General features: G+C 28.3%; 3 protein-coding genes across 4 annotated transcripts; 2 read left to right on the top strand and 1 right to left on the bottom strand.

Moving 5' to 3' along the window:
• The first annotated feature begins 7030 nt into the window (after positions 1-7030).
• LOC100500345 (uncharacterized) lies at positions 7031-7853 on the top strand. The gene is given in 3 exon segments (NM_001249706.2): positions 7031-7157; positions 7241-7334; positions 7489-7853. Coding segments are annotated over 3 exon segments (303 nt in total). The 5' UTR covers positions 7031-7108; the 3' UTR covers positions 7649-7853.
• A 3355-nt stretch (positions 7854-11208) lies between these two features.
• Positions 11209-13522, top strand: LOC100814664 (BTB/POZ domain-containing protein At3g56230). Its single transcript, XM_003538447.5, has 3 exons — positions 11209-11526; positions 12031-12207; positions 12945-13522. The coding sequence occupies exons 1-3, from the start codon at positions 11338-11340 to the stop codon at positions 13386-13388; spliced, it is 810 nt and encodes a 269-aa protein (XP_003538495.2). The 5' UTR covers positions 11209-11337; the 3' UTR covers positions 13389-13522.
• A 3122-nt stretch (positions 13523-16644) lies between these two features.
• Positions 16645-18404, bottom strand: LOC100814138 (uncharacterized). Of its 2 annotated transcripts, none has more exons than XM_003538446.5 (4): positions 18161-18404; positions 17567-17692; positions 17259-17429; positions 16645-16859 (listed from the first exon to the last, which is right to left on the bottom strand). In XM_003538446.5, the coding sequence occupies exons 1-4, from the start codon at positions 18236-18238 to the stop codon at positions 16761-16763; spliced, it is 474 nt and encodes a 157-aa protein (XP_003538494.1). In that variant the 5' UTR covers positions 18239-18404; the 3' UTR covers positions 16645-16760. The 2 variants fall into 2 exon arrangements, with proteins under 2 accessions (XP_003538494.1, XP_025980273.1); XM_026124488.2 differs by having other exon boundaries at positions 16715-16859; positions 17239-17429.
• Positions 18405-20074: the final 1670 nt, after the last annotated feature.

Here is a 20074-nt window from a genome sequence, read left to right as displayed (position 1 = left end):
ACTTTATTAGTTAGTTAGGGATTTTAGGCTAGTTTACATATTTGGGGTTGTAATTGAGGCCCATATTGTGTTGGGTATTTTTTTTTTCCTCCTTTAGGTGGAGGGTTGAGAAGACTAAAATAAGAGGGTTTTTTTTTTTAAGAAAATAGGTGAAAATAAAACAGTATTTAAGTACAAAAAGTGTAGTTTAAAAACTACTTCTCAAATATGAATGATTTTTTTTTACATCGATTATAATTATAATTGATATAAAAAATAACTTTTTACTTCAATTATAATTATAATCAATATAAAAAAATATTTTTTTACATCAATTATATCTCCAACCTATGTATTGTTGAAGAATAACCATACATATTAGGTGCATTCTTTTCAAACTATACATTTTATGGATTTTTACCTATTTTTGTAGAAAAGTCAAAACACTCTCATAGGGACTGGAGCCCTTACATTCAGCTTCTAATAGGTGTAACACTCTCATAGGGAGGGGGCATGGACGAAAGAATAATGATATTCATACATTTTATTCTCTTACAACTTATAAGTCATTTTTACTTATTTTTTTCTCCCTATCTTTCTCTTCCCTCCTATCCAATCCACCCAAAATGGGGGTCGACGTTTATAATTTTCTGAAATAAATGAAAGGCTGCTACCATTCAGCTATTATTTCGAATAAAAGCATGGGCCAAGAAGTATTTGGGCTTCTGGTACTGTTATAGGTTGGTTCTGTAGTATGTTCATTATGCTTTTAAAAAATGTCGTTTGGGACATTTTCTTATTTTAGAATTTCTTAATCAAGGAACACGCTGAAGAGATAATTGCAACAAAATTAGTACTCTTTCTCCATTTGAAAATAGGATGTAGCCTTTGTTTGATTGGAGTGGTCTACAATACAGTTCGAATTTTAATGCTGAACTAAGTCATTTTCAAATTGGATAATACCATTTTTATTTATAATTTTATATTTTTTATAATTTATTTTTCATGTTTTTATTACATTATTTAACTTACCTTGTGTTTCTTTTTTTTTTTTTAATTTTCGTCTCCCTATTGTAAGTTTATTTGTGAGAATGTATTGTCAAAATAATATTACTTTTTTCATTCAATTAATAGCATTATTCTTTTTAAATTTCTGCTAGCTAGTATTGTTAACGGTTAATTAACTATTTTCGTTTGTCAAACAAAAAAAAAGTTAACTATTTTCAAAAACTAGACACTTTTTTTCCCTAAAGGTAACTAGACAAGGTTACAACAAACTTTAGTTTCTCATTTTTTTTTAACTTATTGCTTTGATTTAATTTCCCCTATGTTTAGTTGAGTAGAATCATGAAGAAAAGAAAATGTAAAGATAGAAAAGTAGTAGTTTTTCTTCTTTTTCTTTGTTTGATTTCACATTAAAAGAGAGGGAAGGAAAAAGTTATTTGAGTCCCACATAATAAAAATTTCTTCTCCAAATTCAAAAGAACGACAGAGGAATGAACTCTTTTTATATGTATAAAAGCTAAAAAGAAAATATTTTTTTTTGAAAAAAATACTAGTTGCAATCTAAAAAAAATGTTTTAAAATGAGTCACAAACATGCATATATCAACCCATAGTTGATATGATCAAACTAGCATACATTGATGAATATGATCACAATGCACAAAATCAACTTTATAATTAATTAGAATTCAGTAACTCAGAAATAATTATGGTGAGAATTTATATTGTATTTGGTTTTTCATTAAGATTTTAATGTTATAAATTAGACAAACTTTGAGAGGCAAACTTTTTTCAAAATCATAATAATTTATAGCCTTTTAAATAGAAGTTCAAATATGTTAATATATACTAATTATGTTTGAGTTATTTTTACTTCATAAACTCATAAAAATTTATATAATAAAATAAGAAGGGGAAAAGAAAGGTAAAATCAATATTATTAAAAATATAAGAAGAATATAAAGTAAAATCAATATATGAAATATAAAAAAATGTGTAGTGTAACAAAGATAATAAAATATATTATTAAAAATATGAGAAGAATATAAAGTAAAATCAATATTATTGTTATGTTATTTTCAATGATAGTACACATCTACTCGGCAGCTGTACAATCCTTAAAAAGACATATAGTCGTGAATTTTGGCATTGCATATGTATAAGTATATATAACCTAATGAAAATGAAGTTGGTGGTGCCAGAATAACACGCCAACTCCAGACAGAATAACAGTAATGAAGAGGGTCCTTACACTGGACAAATTAATAATAGTATATATTATTCATGATTCATTCAGGGTTTTTTTATTCATTATCCATTTGAGAGTCTCAATAACATTATCAATGTAGAGACATTTTTCGTCGTGATTAAATTGAATGTGTACTGGACAATTTAGTATTTTGCAGTTTCAGTAAGAAAGAGCATAAACAGACGAGTTAATTAAATAATAAAAAATACTCATCTCTCCTTTATACAAACATGAATACCATACACACTTTAACGTGAGCCCTATTAGAAGTTATTCAAAAGTATTAATTGCATACTCTCTTTCTTAATGATTTCTGATTCAAAACAATCTGCAACAATTAATTTTCACTAACTTTGTTATAGTCATTCAGTCAAATTAAGAATTGCATACTTTCTTAATTTGCTTTACTTTAAATTAACTCATACTTTTTTAATTTGCCTTAGTTCAAACCTATGAAGCATAAACATCATGACATGATACGAATACGAGCACGTAAATATCTCATCTCTTGAAAAAATTAATTGAAAATGTCGATGTCGTGTCGGACACGGACACCCGAATACAATAAGGAGATGAAGTATCCATGCTTGATAGATTCAAACTAACTCAGGTCATGTATGTACTGTCTCCCAAATAAATGATGGGCAAAGGTCAAAACTCTCCACAGGTTTTGCATTATGTAGCCGCTTCTTAAATTGGAGTATATTATGCTTCGTAATTTTTTTCATAGTTATGCTAATGGTCATTTTTGTAGCAATCAGTTGCAGATAATGTTCAAGTTTTTAAATAGATATCATAGGTGCGGGTGATCGATTTTAACGGATTTTTTCTCCGTCTATTTACAAACACAAAGGGATCGGTATAAATGTTTGGGTAATTTTTTTAAAATTCCAGGAAAAAATGAAATGAGTTTTTACAAATGTTAAAATTAGTTTATTTATAAGTTAATTTGTAGAAACTAATTCTCCTATATAATTTTTTTAAAAGATAGGTTTTTAACTTATGTATAAGTTATTTTTAGTTTATGAAAAAACTTATTTCATTTTAAGTGATTTTAGATAAACTTATTCAAACTAGACCTTAGTCTATTAGAGTAGAAAACTCATATGTGGAAGTCCTTATATTTAATTATTCCTTTTTTATAATATATTTAATTATTGATAACAGGCTTAAATATATTTTTAATATAATGTAAGTTAATATATATTTTTTTATTTTTGATTTATGTAAGTTTCTTTCTCTAGTTTTAATTTTGTAAGTTTGTTTGTTTTCAATTTTAGTCTTGGTAAGATATTTTGTTTATTTTTAGTTCTTATAAGTTTTTACTTTTTTAATTTTGATCCATATAAGTGTAAACTTATGAAAATTATAAATGAAAAAAATCATAATTTTAAAGGGACTAAAATTGAAAAAATATAAACTTACAAAAACTAAAAATAAAAAAAATTATAGGAACCAAAGTTGAAAAAATGTCAATTTATTGGGACTAAAATTTTAAAAAATAAAATTACAACAACTAAAAATGAAAAAATTGTTAAAATAAAAAAAATAATCCTTCGTAATATATAAATATATTTATTTCAATTTTGTGTATTTCATTCTTATTTTTAATCCTCGTTCATAGCCATTTCACACGCGTATATGGATCTATTATGCTAATTTTGTGTGTGTCAAAAGTCAATCATACTAATTTTACAATTAGACTAACTATATTTATAGTAGTATATTTTAGGTTTTTTCATATAATTTTTTAAATCTCTACTATATATCCGTCAAATTATATGGTAATATCCACAGGCGGGCGGGTATAAGGTAAATGTTTACGTGTTGTACTTTTTTTTAACACACCCTTTAGGTTTTTTTTTTTTTGTATATTTCATAAATTAGTTTTTGAAATTGTTTTGTATATTTAGAAAACTGATTCATAAATTAGTTTTTACCCATGCACCAGACCGGATAAGAGTGACCAGTGACTAGTATCTCAACTGTTAATTTGGCAAACATTTATTTACATCATATTAGTGACTGCAGTGGATTGAAGATACATGCATCCCATAAGCGAATGTGGATTCTGGGCTGATCTACTAATACTGGATCCCTTTCTTATTTTTGGGATCCTTCTTCTTATCACAAAATCAATAACGATTTTTTTTACCAATATCCTTTTTTTTTTAATCGACCCAACTATCCCTCTCCCCAAATTATCAACAAAATTATTCTCTTTACTATTTATAGTGTGCATTGTCCCTCAATCCCAAATTCACACCTTTTTTCTTTTTTTTTTTTACTTTTTACATATCCCCGTTTAGAAGTTTAGAATTTGAGACCCCAAACCTGAATTCTAAACGGATTTTTTTTTTATTTTGTGATTTTTTTAAAGTAATTAGTAATATGTTTAATTATTGTATTTAAATAATATAATTAATATAATTTTTAATTTATAATGTAACTAATTAACTAATATTAAGAATAATTATCCGTGGGTAACTTTTGTATTTTTTTTAATATTTATGATGTTTTATGGTTAAAAAATAGTTAAGCTAAATAACTCTCATGTAAACCAATTTAATAGTAGTTGTTTCACATCTTGACTCAGTTTAAAAATGTAAAAAAATTGTCTAAAATACATAAAAAATCATGTTTTGCACTAGAATAGTTTCCTAATAGTCTTTTTTTTAATATATTTTAATATAAATATATAAAGAATGAAATACCCATTACGAGCTTGAACATAAAAGTTACTGTGTATATATGCATCTAGGTGTACTTTTATTTATTTATTTAAATGTGGATATAGTCATATAGACACAAAATTTTCAAACACACCATCTATATTCTATATTCATTTTCATTTTAACCTCTCTTTTAACTTATTTACTAAGAAGAACTATGTTCAAAGTAATTTAAAAAAAAGGAAAATGATTTTTAGATATCCCTGAGGCGTTTTCACCTTGAGAGGGATAGAGAGATAAGTTATTAATTTGATATCAAGAGAAAATTAATTCCCTAAAAAAAAAATAGAAGTGTTGATAAAGTGTTTTGAAATTTGTGAGTATTCAAATATCATCATCTATTTAAAAAAATTGTAATTTAATTGATATATAATGACCCTAAAATTAACCATCAAGTGTATGATTATTTCAGTTTAATCAAAGATATTGATTTCAGTCCTAATATGCAAGTAGATTAAGTAAATAGTTAAAGGAATAATTTTATAGGTTATAATAATTTTATTCGGCTTATACATGATTGTTTCTTAATAGAATGATACTTATAGTCTAAACTAAAAAAATAATTCTAAATTGATATTAGTAAGGGTTAAATATTTTAAGAGTTGATTTTGTAATTTATTTGATCAAACTAATTTATAAGCTAATTAAATTAATTTATAAACTATTAAAATGACTTTTCAAACACACTATTATACTTGTTTGGTATATAATTTTATTAAGACCTTTTTTTTTCTCTTCACTTAAATTGCATCAACTATTCAACATTTTCACTACTATCATTGAATGGAGAAAATATTAAGTAATCTAAAATTATCTTATATTTATGATTCCAGTCCATCTTTACAAAAAATATATTTAAATTTTTAATTTATAATAACATTTAATTATGTCTTGTAATGGGAACCATAATGGTCTCATCACCTAAAAATTTCTCCACTAATATAAGTTACTATACTACACTTCTCTCTCAACAAATAAATAATATATTCTTTACATTATTAATTACAAAACTGTTTAATATGTTAGAGTTGTTTTGAATATTTGGGGTACACACTATCAATCAACGTTTTACTAAAAAAAAATAAAGAATATGCGAAAAAAATAAACACGACTCTCTTATCTTTCTACCAATTACTTAAAGGTTTTGATGTCTCGTTATAGTTTTTAAAGTATAAATGTATTTTAAACTGAACGGTCAAATAATAGTTCTGTAGGCTTTACTTTTAGGAAAAAGAGTCATTACTATTTAGGTCGTTCCAAAATTCAACCCTTATCAGTAGAGTACAATTACTATTAGTACAAATAATATTAATGAGTTAAAGCTCACGTTTCTTAATTAGATATTTAAAAAAGATTAAAATTCCTTTCATGTTAAAAAAATATTTAATGCACAACAAAAAGATTCACATCACTTCCCGTCAAAAAAAAAAAGAGTTAGATTCTACGTACTTACAAATGGTCACATATATGGAATAGTTTATTAACTAGGGAGTTACGAATTACATGTTTTTAACTATATTAATATTATTTACTTTTTTATTCTTTTAGATTATTTTTCATGGATCACCGATAACTAGATTGACTATACAACATTATTCTGACATAATTTAAAATTTGAGTGTTAAATATGTAATTCTTAAATACAAAAAGAGATATTTTGTCACTTATTCAACATTATTATCTCATGTAAATTACCAAAAGATTACTTGGCATGGATTAATTGTTGAGGTGCACTGAAGGCACAAGCGGTTTCATAATCAAGGACCCTCTGTATCATCACCATTCACCACAGATCCGGCAAAAATAAAATCCATTGGCTCACTGTGCTTGCCACATGATATTAAAGCAAAGCAAAGTTTGACCATAAAGTACATTCACAGAACAAAACCAGCATAAGTAAGCCTCTAGTTTAACTCTTCCAATGTTCCAACCTCCAACAAAACAGCCAAAAACCCCACTAAACCCATGGGCCATCCCAAGTACCCAAAAAAGTAAGCCTCTAATTTCAACATCAACTCTTCACCCACCCATCTATAAATATTCTCCCTCCCCCTAAAACAGCATTCAACACCTTCACTAGCAATTCCTCAACCACACTTGCCATATCAAAGAAAAGAGCATCAACATCAGATCAAAGATACAACATGGAGGCACTTCAATCATGGGTTTCAAAGCACAAGCTCGCCAGCATTGGTTAGTTGTACTAGTATATTATATGATAGATGATAAAATTATTTTAAAGAAAAAAGGATCTTGAATTAATTTTATTATTACAGGGGCACTCTGGGCCTCTGGAATTGGAGCAACACTTGTGGCTTATTCATGCAAAAAGTCTCCAATGAAGCCAAGTCTCAGGCTTATCCATGCTAGGTACTTACCTTAATTTCTCATAAAACCTTTTAACTTAACAATAACCATTTTAAAAAAAAAAAATTAAGCCCCGCGTGAAGTAATAAAAATACTTGTATGTGCTTGCATTGTAAATGTAATTAATTAATGACTTGCTTGGTTCTTTGGTTCGTAGGATGCATGCTCAGGCTCTAACTTTAGCAGTGCTATCCGGTGCAGCTGCTTATCATTATTATGAGAAACGTGATGTTCAGCCAAAACCAGAGGCAGATTATATTATTCCTGCTCCCAATGTCACCCAGATGGTTGAATATGAACTTCAATGTCCTTTCTAAAAATTAAAAATAAAACTGTAGGGGTCATGTTATTAAGATTAGGAGATATTCCTATCATCGAGTTTTTGCTTTTGCCTAGAAAGAATATTAATTGTTTGTGTATTTTATCAATGATCCGACTCCAGAACTAGGGGGAATAGCTATTGCTATGCAATGTTGCAATGCATCTCTATGTATGTTCTGAGGGTGCACTATCTTAATTTTCTAATGTATATATACAAGTTTTAAGAGAAGTTTCAATTCAGCTTGAATAGCACTTTTCTTATAAAGTTTATTGGAAAAGGAAAAAGTGAAGCGGGTGCCAAAATGTTTGACCTTATCTATATTTCTATATAAAAACCTTCAACGTGACACACCTTTTTGTGAATTTTTCTAATACATTTTTTAACAAGTTTTTGGTTATGCGAGTAAAATAAGTCTAGAATTATTAAATAACAATTACAACCGACCATTGAAGAGATGCACGTTTTAGGGTTGCAGGGCATTCGAAATTGTCCATAAAAAAAACAATAGGCTCATTGAAAAGACTGGGAGGTGGAGATATATCCGTTTGTTTAAGTGAAAAAATGATTTTATCATTTTGTGATTATGTGTCTTTTTTCCTTAAAATTTTTTCCCAAGATACTATTTTTAGCTTCAGAGATGAGAGCAGTAAAATAATTTTTTTAGAGGTTTTTGCTTTCTTTAAGAAAAACATATATTCAAAAAAGAAATCCCATCTACAACTTGATCTGATTCAACAACAGCGGTAAATCTCAAATATTAGTCCCATTATGAGAACACGTGCATTCCATCGAGTTTGGGAACATGAAGAATATTTAGCAATACATAATTTAACACTCTTTTTTTAAATAAGTTTTTAATTATTTGAGTGAAAGCTTTTTAAATAAAGGTTTAATTATCCTTTAGAGCGTAACAACATTTTCTTTTAGTTTCTATAACTTAGAATATCTCATTTTGTGCTCCCTATAATTTAAAACATCTCATTTTAATTTCTATAATTATCCTTTTTAATTTATTTAGTTTTTATCATCTAAAATCTTCTAATATTGTTCCTTTAAAACTTAATTGTCAGGAAAATTAATACATACTTCACACACATGTCCTAATGATCCAAAATCACAATGAAAATTTCATTTTGATTTGTAGATTAGCTTCTTTTTTGCTAAAGTTTTCATTATTTTAAAAATTAAATTTGTGTATATTGTTAATATAATTATCAACCAATTAAAAATCACTCTAAATATAACCTTTAAAAATAGTTGAGTAACTTTTCATACATAACAGTTATAGTTGGAGGGCGGAATAAATTTTTTAGTCGGTGTATTTAGGTTATTTTATTTTTTTCAATTAAATAAATCGAATAATAATTATTTTTATTTTTAGTTGCTTGAGGCTCACAATTTGAAATGCTATATTCATTTAACGTGCAATTGCCCCCTATTAGTTTTTAATTTCTTTTTGATATATATATATATATATATACTTACAAAGTTCCCCTATAATTTGAAATATAGTTTAAAAAATCAAAATTATAATATAAATATTGTCCCACAACATAAAATTTATGAGTTCATCATTATTTATATTGGAGAACATTGTTTGTGTCTTTTTTTTTTTTTCATGTATCAACATTGTTCGTCTCAACGACCCATTATGATTCACACAATTCAATACTTCCATAAAGATGGCAAAATGGACAACCTAGTCCTTCAGTCCAAATTATATATGGGCTTCATTTGTGTGTCCCATCAGGCCAGCCAAAATTGGACCATCTTGTTTTTCTTAGTCTAAATTTGTATAAGTTCTAAAGAAAAATAAAATCGGTGGGTCCAGCCCATTTTATTGTCACTTCTGTGCTTAAGTAATGCTATATTCTTCTATAAAAATGTTAACTCTATTTCTAACTTCAATGTAGATAACATGTTCCAATATTGATTATTTAAGAACGCATTTTTGTTTTTGCTGTAAAAAAAATAACGCATATTTTTTTCTTAAAAAAGAACGCATATTTTACATATTTTTTGTGATCCCCTCACGCATTGCTACATCGTTCTTCGATCAGGATATCATAGATCAATGAGAGACAAATTAATTTCTTCTATCATTGTCATCGAATTCACAAATTAAATCGAATAATGACAATAGAATATATTTTTATAATTTAATAAATATATCTTAATATATTTTAAAAAAAATATTTACTTATCATTATTTGATTTGGACCTTCAGCAAAAAAAATTTGGAAACCTGATGACAATGTTACAAAAAAAATTTATGGCTTAAATTAATTTTTGGTCTTTTAAATGTAAGTCAAGTTTGTTTTTTATCACTCAAATTAAAAAGTAATGATTTTAGTTTCGTTATTTAGAAATAACTTAACATTTTTCTCATAATTTCTGAAGTCTCATAAGAATCAAAAGTAGGCTATTTCCAAATTTAAAGGTTAAAAAACTATTTTTAAATTTGAGAAACTAAAACTAAAGTAAATTTGACTCAAATTTGAAAGAAAAATATTTAAGCCAAAAACTTATTTATAAGTTTTGTACAAAAATCAACAGTATGTAATAAAAACGAAGGGCACAAGATATGTTGGATTCTCACCTTACAGCCTCACAGTAACTCCGTATAGTCACATAGAAAGCATAAACAACAAAAATATAAGAATGAGTTAGTGGGGAGTTACTCGTATAATTTATAGTTGATGCTCAGTTCATTAATCCTTTATGCTGTTGTTGTACCAAATACTGGCTAGTATATAACTAATGACCATGATTGCCCATATAATCATCTTATCAAATGTTCCTTCTAGCTTGGAGTATCAACTATATATCCAGGCTGGCCTTAAAATACATTATTTCTAAACTAATCTTAATATTAATAATTAATAATGGTCACACCCTTCCAGGAACTACAAGAAGGAAATGAAAAATACAAAGGTGGTTAGAGGAAATGGGCTTTGCTTTGCTCATTTGTGCTGTTGTATGGTTGGAAAGTCTTCTTTTCCTAACTGCTTGATTCTTTTTGTTAAGTACTTTACTAAACTAAACACTACTCTAAAGATATAGCCTACCAAACCAGCAACTTCCTAATTTTACAGTAACCACCATCTACGCCCTCACCCATCTTTTTTTTTTTTTTTTTTTTTTTGTCTAACCAAAAATATTTGTGTTTTATATTTGACATTCAATTAATTTTCTTCCACCGGATCAATTCATTTAAAAAAAAATGATATTTCTTATTCTAACTTCATGTCCAAATAAAAAATTGAACTCTAAATCTTAATTAAAGAACTCTGAATCAATTGTGCTAACAACTTTTTGGTAAGCCCTCACCCATCTAATTTGCAATATACTTTCCTCTACTCCTTTATTATAAAATAATCTAGAAAAAGAAAATGATGGGACATCTACATATAGTTATGAGGTTACATCCAGCCTACTATATGTTCTTTTTAATTATAAACATGTGTGCTATGCATAAAGGATAATGATGTATATCTGCTAAATTAATGGACATGAGGCATCAATCATTTATAATGATGGGGTACAAAGTAATGTATTATATAAAGAATGACGGTAGATGGTAACTCTTTAAATTAGCAAGTTCTTCCGAAGAAGCAATAACTTATCCTTTCTGTGATTTAAGAAAGCAGAGGAGAAGGGGGGAACTAAGAGAATCTAGCAAGCATGGATTGTTGTGTGTGTACAACTATGCCATTGATATTAAGGCCTCCGAGGAATACAATATGTGGGGCTTGTTACGAAGGAGTTAGGAGCATAATCAACATGATGAGCAATGTTGAAAGTGAGAAAGTAAAGGCAATGGCTAATCCAAATCAAAATAGTTCTCCAGTTTCGCGGCGAAATTCGAGTAAGGCAAGCTCTAATCCATTTCATAATTTAAATTATTGATTATAAAAGGTAAAACTTCATATAGTTTATATCAACCTGTTACCTGTGTGTCTCCTGTAGTTATTAACTTTTGACTATATGATATCCCTAATTGGTAATTGAGTGTTACAAGCCTACAATAAAACTCGTTGATGATTGTGGTTTTGATGTCCTACTAGCATTTTCACTTAGATGATTAAGTTGGGAATTGACTCTGCTATAGTAGCTGCTAAATAATAGAGATGGCCTCATCTAAGTTGAAAACTTAATCGATTTACCATTAATGTTTCCCATGCATGACACCAAGGTGTTAGTTACTAATTTATCAAGTAACATTAACAATCTTGACATGGACAAACCAAAGGGCTTTAAAATTATTTTCCTGTTCCACCCTCTTCTTAATTAATGGCTGTTAGGGAAAAAATGATTAATTGAGTAATTACAAAGGGCAAAAGGGGTAATAACATTGAGATTATTTATCCTCTGCAGATACTTGATGATTGTATTAGATGGTGTTCAGAACAGACGGAGCAGTTTAATCAACAAAAAGAAGACATGGTTTTCCTCAGAGGCTTTGTTGCAGCCTTCAAAGCACAGATTCACACGGATATATTGGTCAGTCCAGGCAGGAACGGTCCACCTATACCTGCACATAAGTCCGTTTTGGTGAGTTGTTTTTTGTTTTGGCAACTAAAGCTACGTTTGGATCATCATTCACCTCTTTCAAAAGTACTATCAGAATTAAAAATACAAAGAGCATCTTTGTTCAAAAATAAGTTGAACACTTGAAAATATGTTCGGAACGGTTATCCTAACATGCATAAAATATTTCCCTTAAAAGAAAAAGAAGTGTTTTCTTGATATTCTTGAAAGTTGTAATTATTTAAATTTGGTTTAAATATATATTTTTTTATGTATGTAATAAATATTTTTTTCAGTTTATTACCTAAAAATAAATATATTATAGTCATGAAAAATATATTTAAACTTTCAAACTTTTAATTATGGGTTTGAATAACCGTTCGTACATATTTCAATGCACTCAAATGGAAAAGCTACTTTAGCTATAAAAGTTGAGTTCTGATGAATGGAGAAACATTTTTTTGCTCCCATGATTGCTGCTTTAGAATGTGTGAAATTGCATTGGAAAGTGCACAATGAAATTTCCAAGTGTATGTTTGAAAACCCGTTTAAACTCCATTGTGTGTTTTCCAAAGCAATTTCTTACATTCCCATATAGCAAATGTGAGAGTAACAAAAGTGTTACTTCTCCATTGAACGGAACACAACTTTAATACAAACACACTCTTTGGGTGGATTGAAATGAACAGTCGTTTGAGACACCAATTAGTTGTATAATTCTAATTAATGATGTAATGAACGAAAATGTTATTATGTTATAGGCAGCAAGATCAGAAATATTTAAGAACATGCTAGAGTGCGATGAATGCAAGGCAGCACCAAGTAACGCCATAACTATACCCGATTTGAACCATGAAGAACTAGAGTCTCTCCTTGAGTTTCTGTACAGTGGGACATTGAATGTGGAAAAATTGGAGAAACATGTCTACGCTTTGTCACAAGCAGCTGATAAGTATGTGATTCCACATTTGCTGAAACACTGCGAACGATATCTGCTGAGTTCACTAAGCACTTCCAATGCTCTTGAGACACTAGAAATTGCGGATACTTGTTCCAACCACAACTTGAAGGAGACAACCTTGAACTTCTTAGTTAAAAACATTGAGCACATGGTGTCCTCACCTAAATTTGAAGCTTTTGTCCATAGGAGCCCACATCTTACTGTGCAACTAGTTACAAGGGCGTTTGTGAATGGTGCCAAATAATCAAAATTGTCTCCACCAATGTTTTTTCCTTTTTCAATTTAATAATGTATTTATCCAAGCCTATAAACATAATAATATAATTCATGCCTTGTTCTCTTCAAGGTTCTCCCGAGTTATCTGATTCAAAATTAAAACACCTCTCTGTTTTGTTTTTTTTTTTTTTTTTTTTGCCTTTCTTGTTACTTTAATTTAAAAACAAATGAGACGTCAATATAAAATTTGCAATTAAACATAAAAAATATTATTTAAAGGATAGAAAATATTGACACGTTTTTTTAAAAACTAATAAATAAAATTAGGCAGCTTACTTAAATTCCTCTCGCTAATAATACATTTCAAGGCATGACTCAAGACTCTATCTACTCCATGTTTGTAAGTTAGAAATCCTATTATTTTTTGTTCTTAGACCTATTAAAACACTTTTTTATAAACTTTGCATACAAAAAATATGAAGCATTAGTATTATCTCTATTATTATAATTATTATATATTTATATTAATAATATAAAACATTATATTAATATTTAATATGTTAATGATATATGTCAATTTTATACCCACAAAATTCTTTGTCTATTGTTAATTATATAAAATCATAAACTTTATATTAGTTATTCAAATTTTATTATATCAATTACCAACAAAATGATGCTACGGCCCACACCAAAGGCCTAATTCATGGTCATTGAACATGGCCTGATCTAACCAGTAGGAAGCCCATCAAAGACAAGTAAGTAACCAACCTATCCAGTCTTGATTCTTGAATAGTGTGTCATGGTCTATTTAGTTTGGATTTCAGTGGAATTAATTAACATTTAAAATATCAATAGTATTAGAGAATAAGTTTATCCGTAATATTTCGTATCTATAATATAATAATGCATAAAAAAATTAAGTCTCATATTGGTAGCTTAAAAATAAGTTAAAATATATAAAAAGAAGAGGATCATGAGAGTACATAAATATTTTTGTACAAATAAATCACTCAACTTAAAGTCTATTCACTCTCTTGTACGTAAGAAAATCAGAATTTTAAAATTCTAATAGCTTAAACTAAAGCAAGAAAACTTACTCTAAATCATTAAGGTTGACCTGATGCAAAAGATATTGGAGATTTAGAATAGATGTATGAGAATTTAGATTCGATTGTTATTATTGTTATTACTTATTATACACTAAAAAAATAGACAAACTCACTCTGAGATTTTTGAACAAGAGTACACACAAAGCTGGTAAATAATATTTTAAACTTTTAGATTTTTTTTACTGATAAAATTTTAGATTATTCTTTACATAAATAAAGGAAAAAAATCACATATTCTTTATTACATATGATATTCCTTCCCTTTTTATGTTACATGCATTTATAAAAATAATTTCAAAAATTAATTCAATTCAATTGATTATTTAACCCATGGTACTAGCTGAAATCATCCCAAAATTTAACGAGGAATGATGATTTTATATTGCTATAATAATTTACATTAATTCTTACATGATTAATAATTTTATATAAATGATCATTTTTATCATTTTGATTCTAATAATTATAATAGGGCGTTCGATATGACTCATATATTTTTGAAAACATATTCTTATGATGATATTGGAAAATACAAATAATATTTTCTTATTAAATTCAAATCCTATAATCAATCATTCTTAGTCTTTATATTTGATTTTTTTAATATAACCATGTTACATACTCAATAATAAGAGAGATTCAAATTCATTCTTATATTGTTGGAATTGAATATCTTTGGACTATAATGGAAACACCTCTACCATCATCACCATATGAGCAACTGTGAACATTCATCACCATCCAGCATTCCTCACAACTCTAATCTAAGTGGGCAATAGACCAGCTGTCAGGAAAATTCAATGAAGCGCGAATGCAAATGAAATAATATAGACAAATCTTATGATATCTATAACTTTTTATTTTTATTTTTGATCAAATGATATCTATAACCTATATATAATATTGTTTGTAATGAAATAGTTTGTTGATAAACCCTTACATTTTGGATGTCAGAATTGAAAGACAAAATCAATCTACAAGCGGAGGACATGGATTTTGTCAGGAACTTTGTTGCTGGATTTACCATTTAGTGAACAAATTCCCACTGACATAACAGTCCGTACTGCCAACTATGGGCCTCCCATTCCTGCACAAAATTGCTGCATTGACATGATCGCTCTACTCTATAACATTGCATGTGATCAGGCCCTACCCTTTTAATATAATTTTGAGGATTCATTTTATATTTATGAGAAAATTATTATATAAAAAAAATTCTATTTTCCGTGAATGACAAGCTTTTCACACTTTCAGCAATCGTTTGTTTTTAAGCTTCTACATTCTAATATATATATTATTTTAACCAGCAATATTCACAGTGAACACTAGTAATTATGGGTGGTATGCATTATTTACACGTACAAAAATCGATTGCACCCAATTAATCTAGTTTAAGTATTCTTCATTTTTTAAAAGAAAATTAATTAAACGAATAAAAAACAAGCACAATATCTTTCTGCTTTGGCATGGGTGGTAAGAATTCAATAGGACCTAGTGCATCCTTTTATGAAAGATAGCAATTATGCTAATGGCTTAAAAGTCCCACGCGCACAATTATTTACTCTTTGTAAGTACTTAGAACCCAAAACAGTTTTGTGCACAACTAAAAAGATACACTTCTGTGTCTAAATTTACACGTCTAGTTTGTTTAATTATCATGACTGTACAAACCATTTTTCTTCTTCTTTATGCGATGTGTAAAGAACTTTTTTTATTGAAGGAAGATGCATCACTTGATTCACTTCATAATTAATTATTTGTGATTAAGATATTGTTTGAAGCCATTACTTTGCTCTATTCGTGATATATACAAGTGTCAACTTTGGATCGATGTGCCCTTGCTGCATGCTTCACCAGGTCACTTATTTTGTTAGTTTTGTAGTATTTCATTCATTTTATCCCTCAAAACTGGAGACATCACTTTTTCCTTACGGTGTCGTTTCATGTCTCATTTGTATCACTGAATCATGTATATTAAATCGTACTCTTTGCTGAAAATTTTGTTTCAGAGAAAAGCACACGTGCACGGTTTGAAATAAGAAATTTCTTAGTGAAACTCTAACATAACCATACTGTCATACATCAAAATGTGAATAACTAAATATTTTTTGGAAGTCGTCATTATTCTAATAAAATAAAACGTGCATATATATATGCATACATATACTTTATATATATATATATATATATATATATATATATATATATATATAAAATAATGCATAGACTAATTTAATAAATGGACAACAAAAGACGTAAATAACATAAATATAAAAGCTGACATTTTGTTACTTTTGGTCAGCATTTTGGCTCCAGTTCTTTATTGCTTGTCCCAATTCCTGTTTCACAGTTTGTGCATCAATACCCTCATCACCTTGTTCTTCATTCTACAAATTAAAAGTTACGTTGTCATTCTTAATAATGCATGAAAATATATAAGGAGAGAACAAGACAATATAACATAAAAATATCAGCCAATTAATTGACGAAATCAAAAATTCTATAGGATTCATTATAGTTTAAAATACACTATATATACAAACATTTCAATGCACAGCAACTTGGTCCCTCTTGCCTTTTCTTCAAAAGGAAGAGAGAGAGAGAGAGAAACAGATAGAAGAGGAATGTTTTATATATACAAGGACAACGCATGTGACCTACAAAAATATGGAGTAATGAGAGGGAAAAGAGAGACACTGACATGATATTGATATATTGAATTAGCTAGCTAGAAAGCATTTATAATATAAATTAAAATATGCTTACAATTAATTACTGTATCTTACTTTTCCTCCAACAGCATGAAATCGAAAGGTGTCCGTACAAGTAACCCTAGCTTCAAGCACATTAAGACCAATCTCTTCAAATGACTCCAATATGGAAACAAGTAAACCAGGGCAGGTCTTTGCTGAATAAACATTTATAAGAAACCCCTTCTCTAAGGTTTCTACTGTAACCTGTTTATGTCCATCCAGTAAATGCAACTCCAATCAATTTCTTTTACAGACCTTGGAAGTTAATTGTTAATTTAAGACCTTGCAAATTAACACACACACACACATTGAGAGGAAGCTGTTAAATTTTAGTGTAGTACCATAGGCAAAGTATTTTGGTCACTTGAAGTTTGTGCATTGGCTACGTGTTGATTCAGTCTTTCTACTTTTTGCTTTAACTCTTCGATATACTTTGATGCATCTATTATGATCGAGGTTTTGTTTAGCTGCCACCAACCCAGCAAAAGAACAATAAATATTAGATAATTTACTATCCCAAATAAATTAAGCACCACATATGTAATTGATATATATATATATATATATATATGCATATGTTAATGTATTAAATTAATTGAGAACAATATAATATAATATTTCAACAATATATTTAACAATCATCATTTTTAATTAGTTTGTGTTTCAATTTTCTATCCAGATATATATGGGAATGAAAATATACAACACACAGAAAACAATATATAATCGAGATATAGATATATAGCATTAGCATGAAGTAGGCAGTGGATTTAAGATTTTAAGTAACTAAGGTATATAACAAGGAAGAATCCATGATATGAATATTTTAACTAACAAAAAATAAAGAATAAAAGTAAGAAGTGGAACTGAAGGGAGGATAATAATCAAATGAAACAAAAAAATATATATAAGAAAAAAATGCAGGGAAATATTACAGCATGAGAGTTGGTTATAGAACGAAGAAGTTGCAGCTTCTCATGCAGTGCTGCTCTTTTTTGCTCTCTAGAAACCATTCTTTTTTGTGCTTTAGCTCTAAGTGATCGTTCTGGTGGCCTAGCTATAGCTTTCTCTTTTATGTGATGCTTAATTTTCTTTTGTTATGAACTTTGTTGATCTCTATATGGTCTTTTAATAGATGGGATGGGCTCTCAAATCTATATGACGTTCTGCAAGGAATCCCACATGATTGTCTATTTGTCTCAGTTTCTTCACAAACAAATACTGCATAGATTCTCACCGAACTTCCACAAATACCCTTTTTCTATATAATATATTTTAGAATTATTTTGCCTATTTTTGAATAATTATTTTTATTTGCTCTCGTTAAGAATTGATTTATTGACGTGAGTGCAAGTTGTTAAAGCCACCACGGTGTGTTATGAGTCAACTATAAGAACATTTACTGATCATATTCAACTTCGGTCACTAGCTTTCATTTTACACGTGTATAATTGATTACATATTTTTAATTTAATTTAATTACATACATTACGGAGATTTTGACGAGAAATTAAATTTGGAATATACGTGTAGCATGATTAAGTTGTGAGTTGGAGAGCATGGGGGAAGAGGGAATCATGAGCTCGTGATCAGTGAAAATTGGCCATTGAAAGAAGTGAAGGAGAAACAACAGATCAAAAGATGTTTACTTCTGATTTTGGAATGCATCCAAACACTCCTCACGGGGAATTTTTTAGGCTCTCCTCCCGCACGATCTCTCTTCTATCACCAGCAATGAAACTTTGTCCTCTTTTTCCTTCTCTCTCCACACGAGCATTCTCCTACCCTCTTTTATTTTCCTTTCCCTCATGAAAGTGAAATTTAGATGATACTATTGAATTCCTATTCTGCAAATAAATAAATAAAGGCATATAATAATCCCAATAAATATACAATTTTATGATTTTGGTTTTAATATTTTTTTTATTTTAGTATATTTTTTCCTATCTTTTTTATCCATGATGTTACACTAACATCATGATGACATCATTAAGTATTATATCAGTCAACAAGTGTCAAGTGACATGTCAATAAAATGTGATGTCATAAAAAACATTAATAAACCATCAAATGATGTCATCAAGGATTAAAAATAAAAATTACATATATTTATTAGGATAAAAAGTAAGAAAAAAAACATTTGAAGGAACAAAAGAGATAATTAAACATTAAACTAAATATTTACTTCTATATATATATATTTCCCTATCACACACTTGTCACCCTCAAGTTTATGTAAATTCTAACTATCGCAATATCACCACAAAACTTTCTCATATTAAAAATTTAGTGATGAATATTGAACCAAGATGTTGCAAATTTCTTTCTCAACAAATTTTTACAAGTCCTAGTTATAAAGATGTATCTATGGTGTGCCACCCAACCACCATTGCATCATTTAATTATGACTATAGCAACAAAAAATGGTAATCTAAAGATCAAATTGCCCTTCATTTAGCCACACTTTAGTAACAAAGGTCATCATTCATATCCTATAGTTCAGGTATCATTATTATAAGTATTGTGAAGTCAAAAGATATTTATATATTAAAAGATTTTCAATTATTTTGATTAGATGCAAATAAATACAAATAGTAAAAGTTGTGTCCAATATGTTATCAAATCATGGTTTGTATTTCTACGTTTGAATTTTTAGATGATACTCTATGTCTAAGATTCTTTGTTATAGAAAACATTCTCTTATGATCTGTAGAACCCTATGAAGAATAAATGAAATTCACAGTCTGAAAGTGTTGATCTTCATCAAAAGGTATGTTCTATTATTGCAGACCTACTATGATGAAAGAAGTGACTTTCCAATACTTAAGTGTAAGACATGCCAACCTATT

The sequence above is a fragment of the Glycine max genome, chromosome 11 (assembly GCF_000004515.6).
Source record: "Glycine max cultivar Williams 82 chromosome 11, Glycine_max_v4.0, whole genome shotgun sequence".
NCBI classification, from domain to species: Eukaryota; Viridiplantae; Streptophyta; class Magnoliopsida; order Fabales; family Fabaceae; genus Glycine; species Glycine max.
Note: the sequence above shows the minus strand (reverse complement) of the source record. Positions and strands in the feature narration are given on the sequence as shown.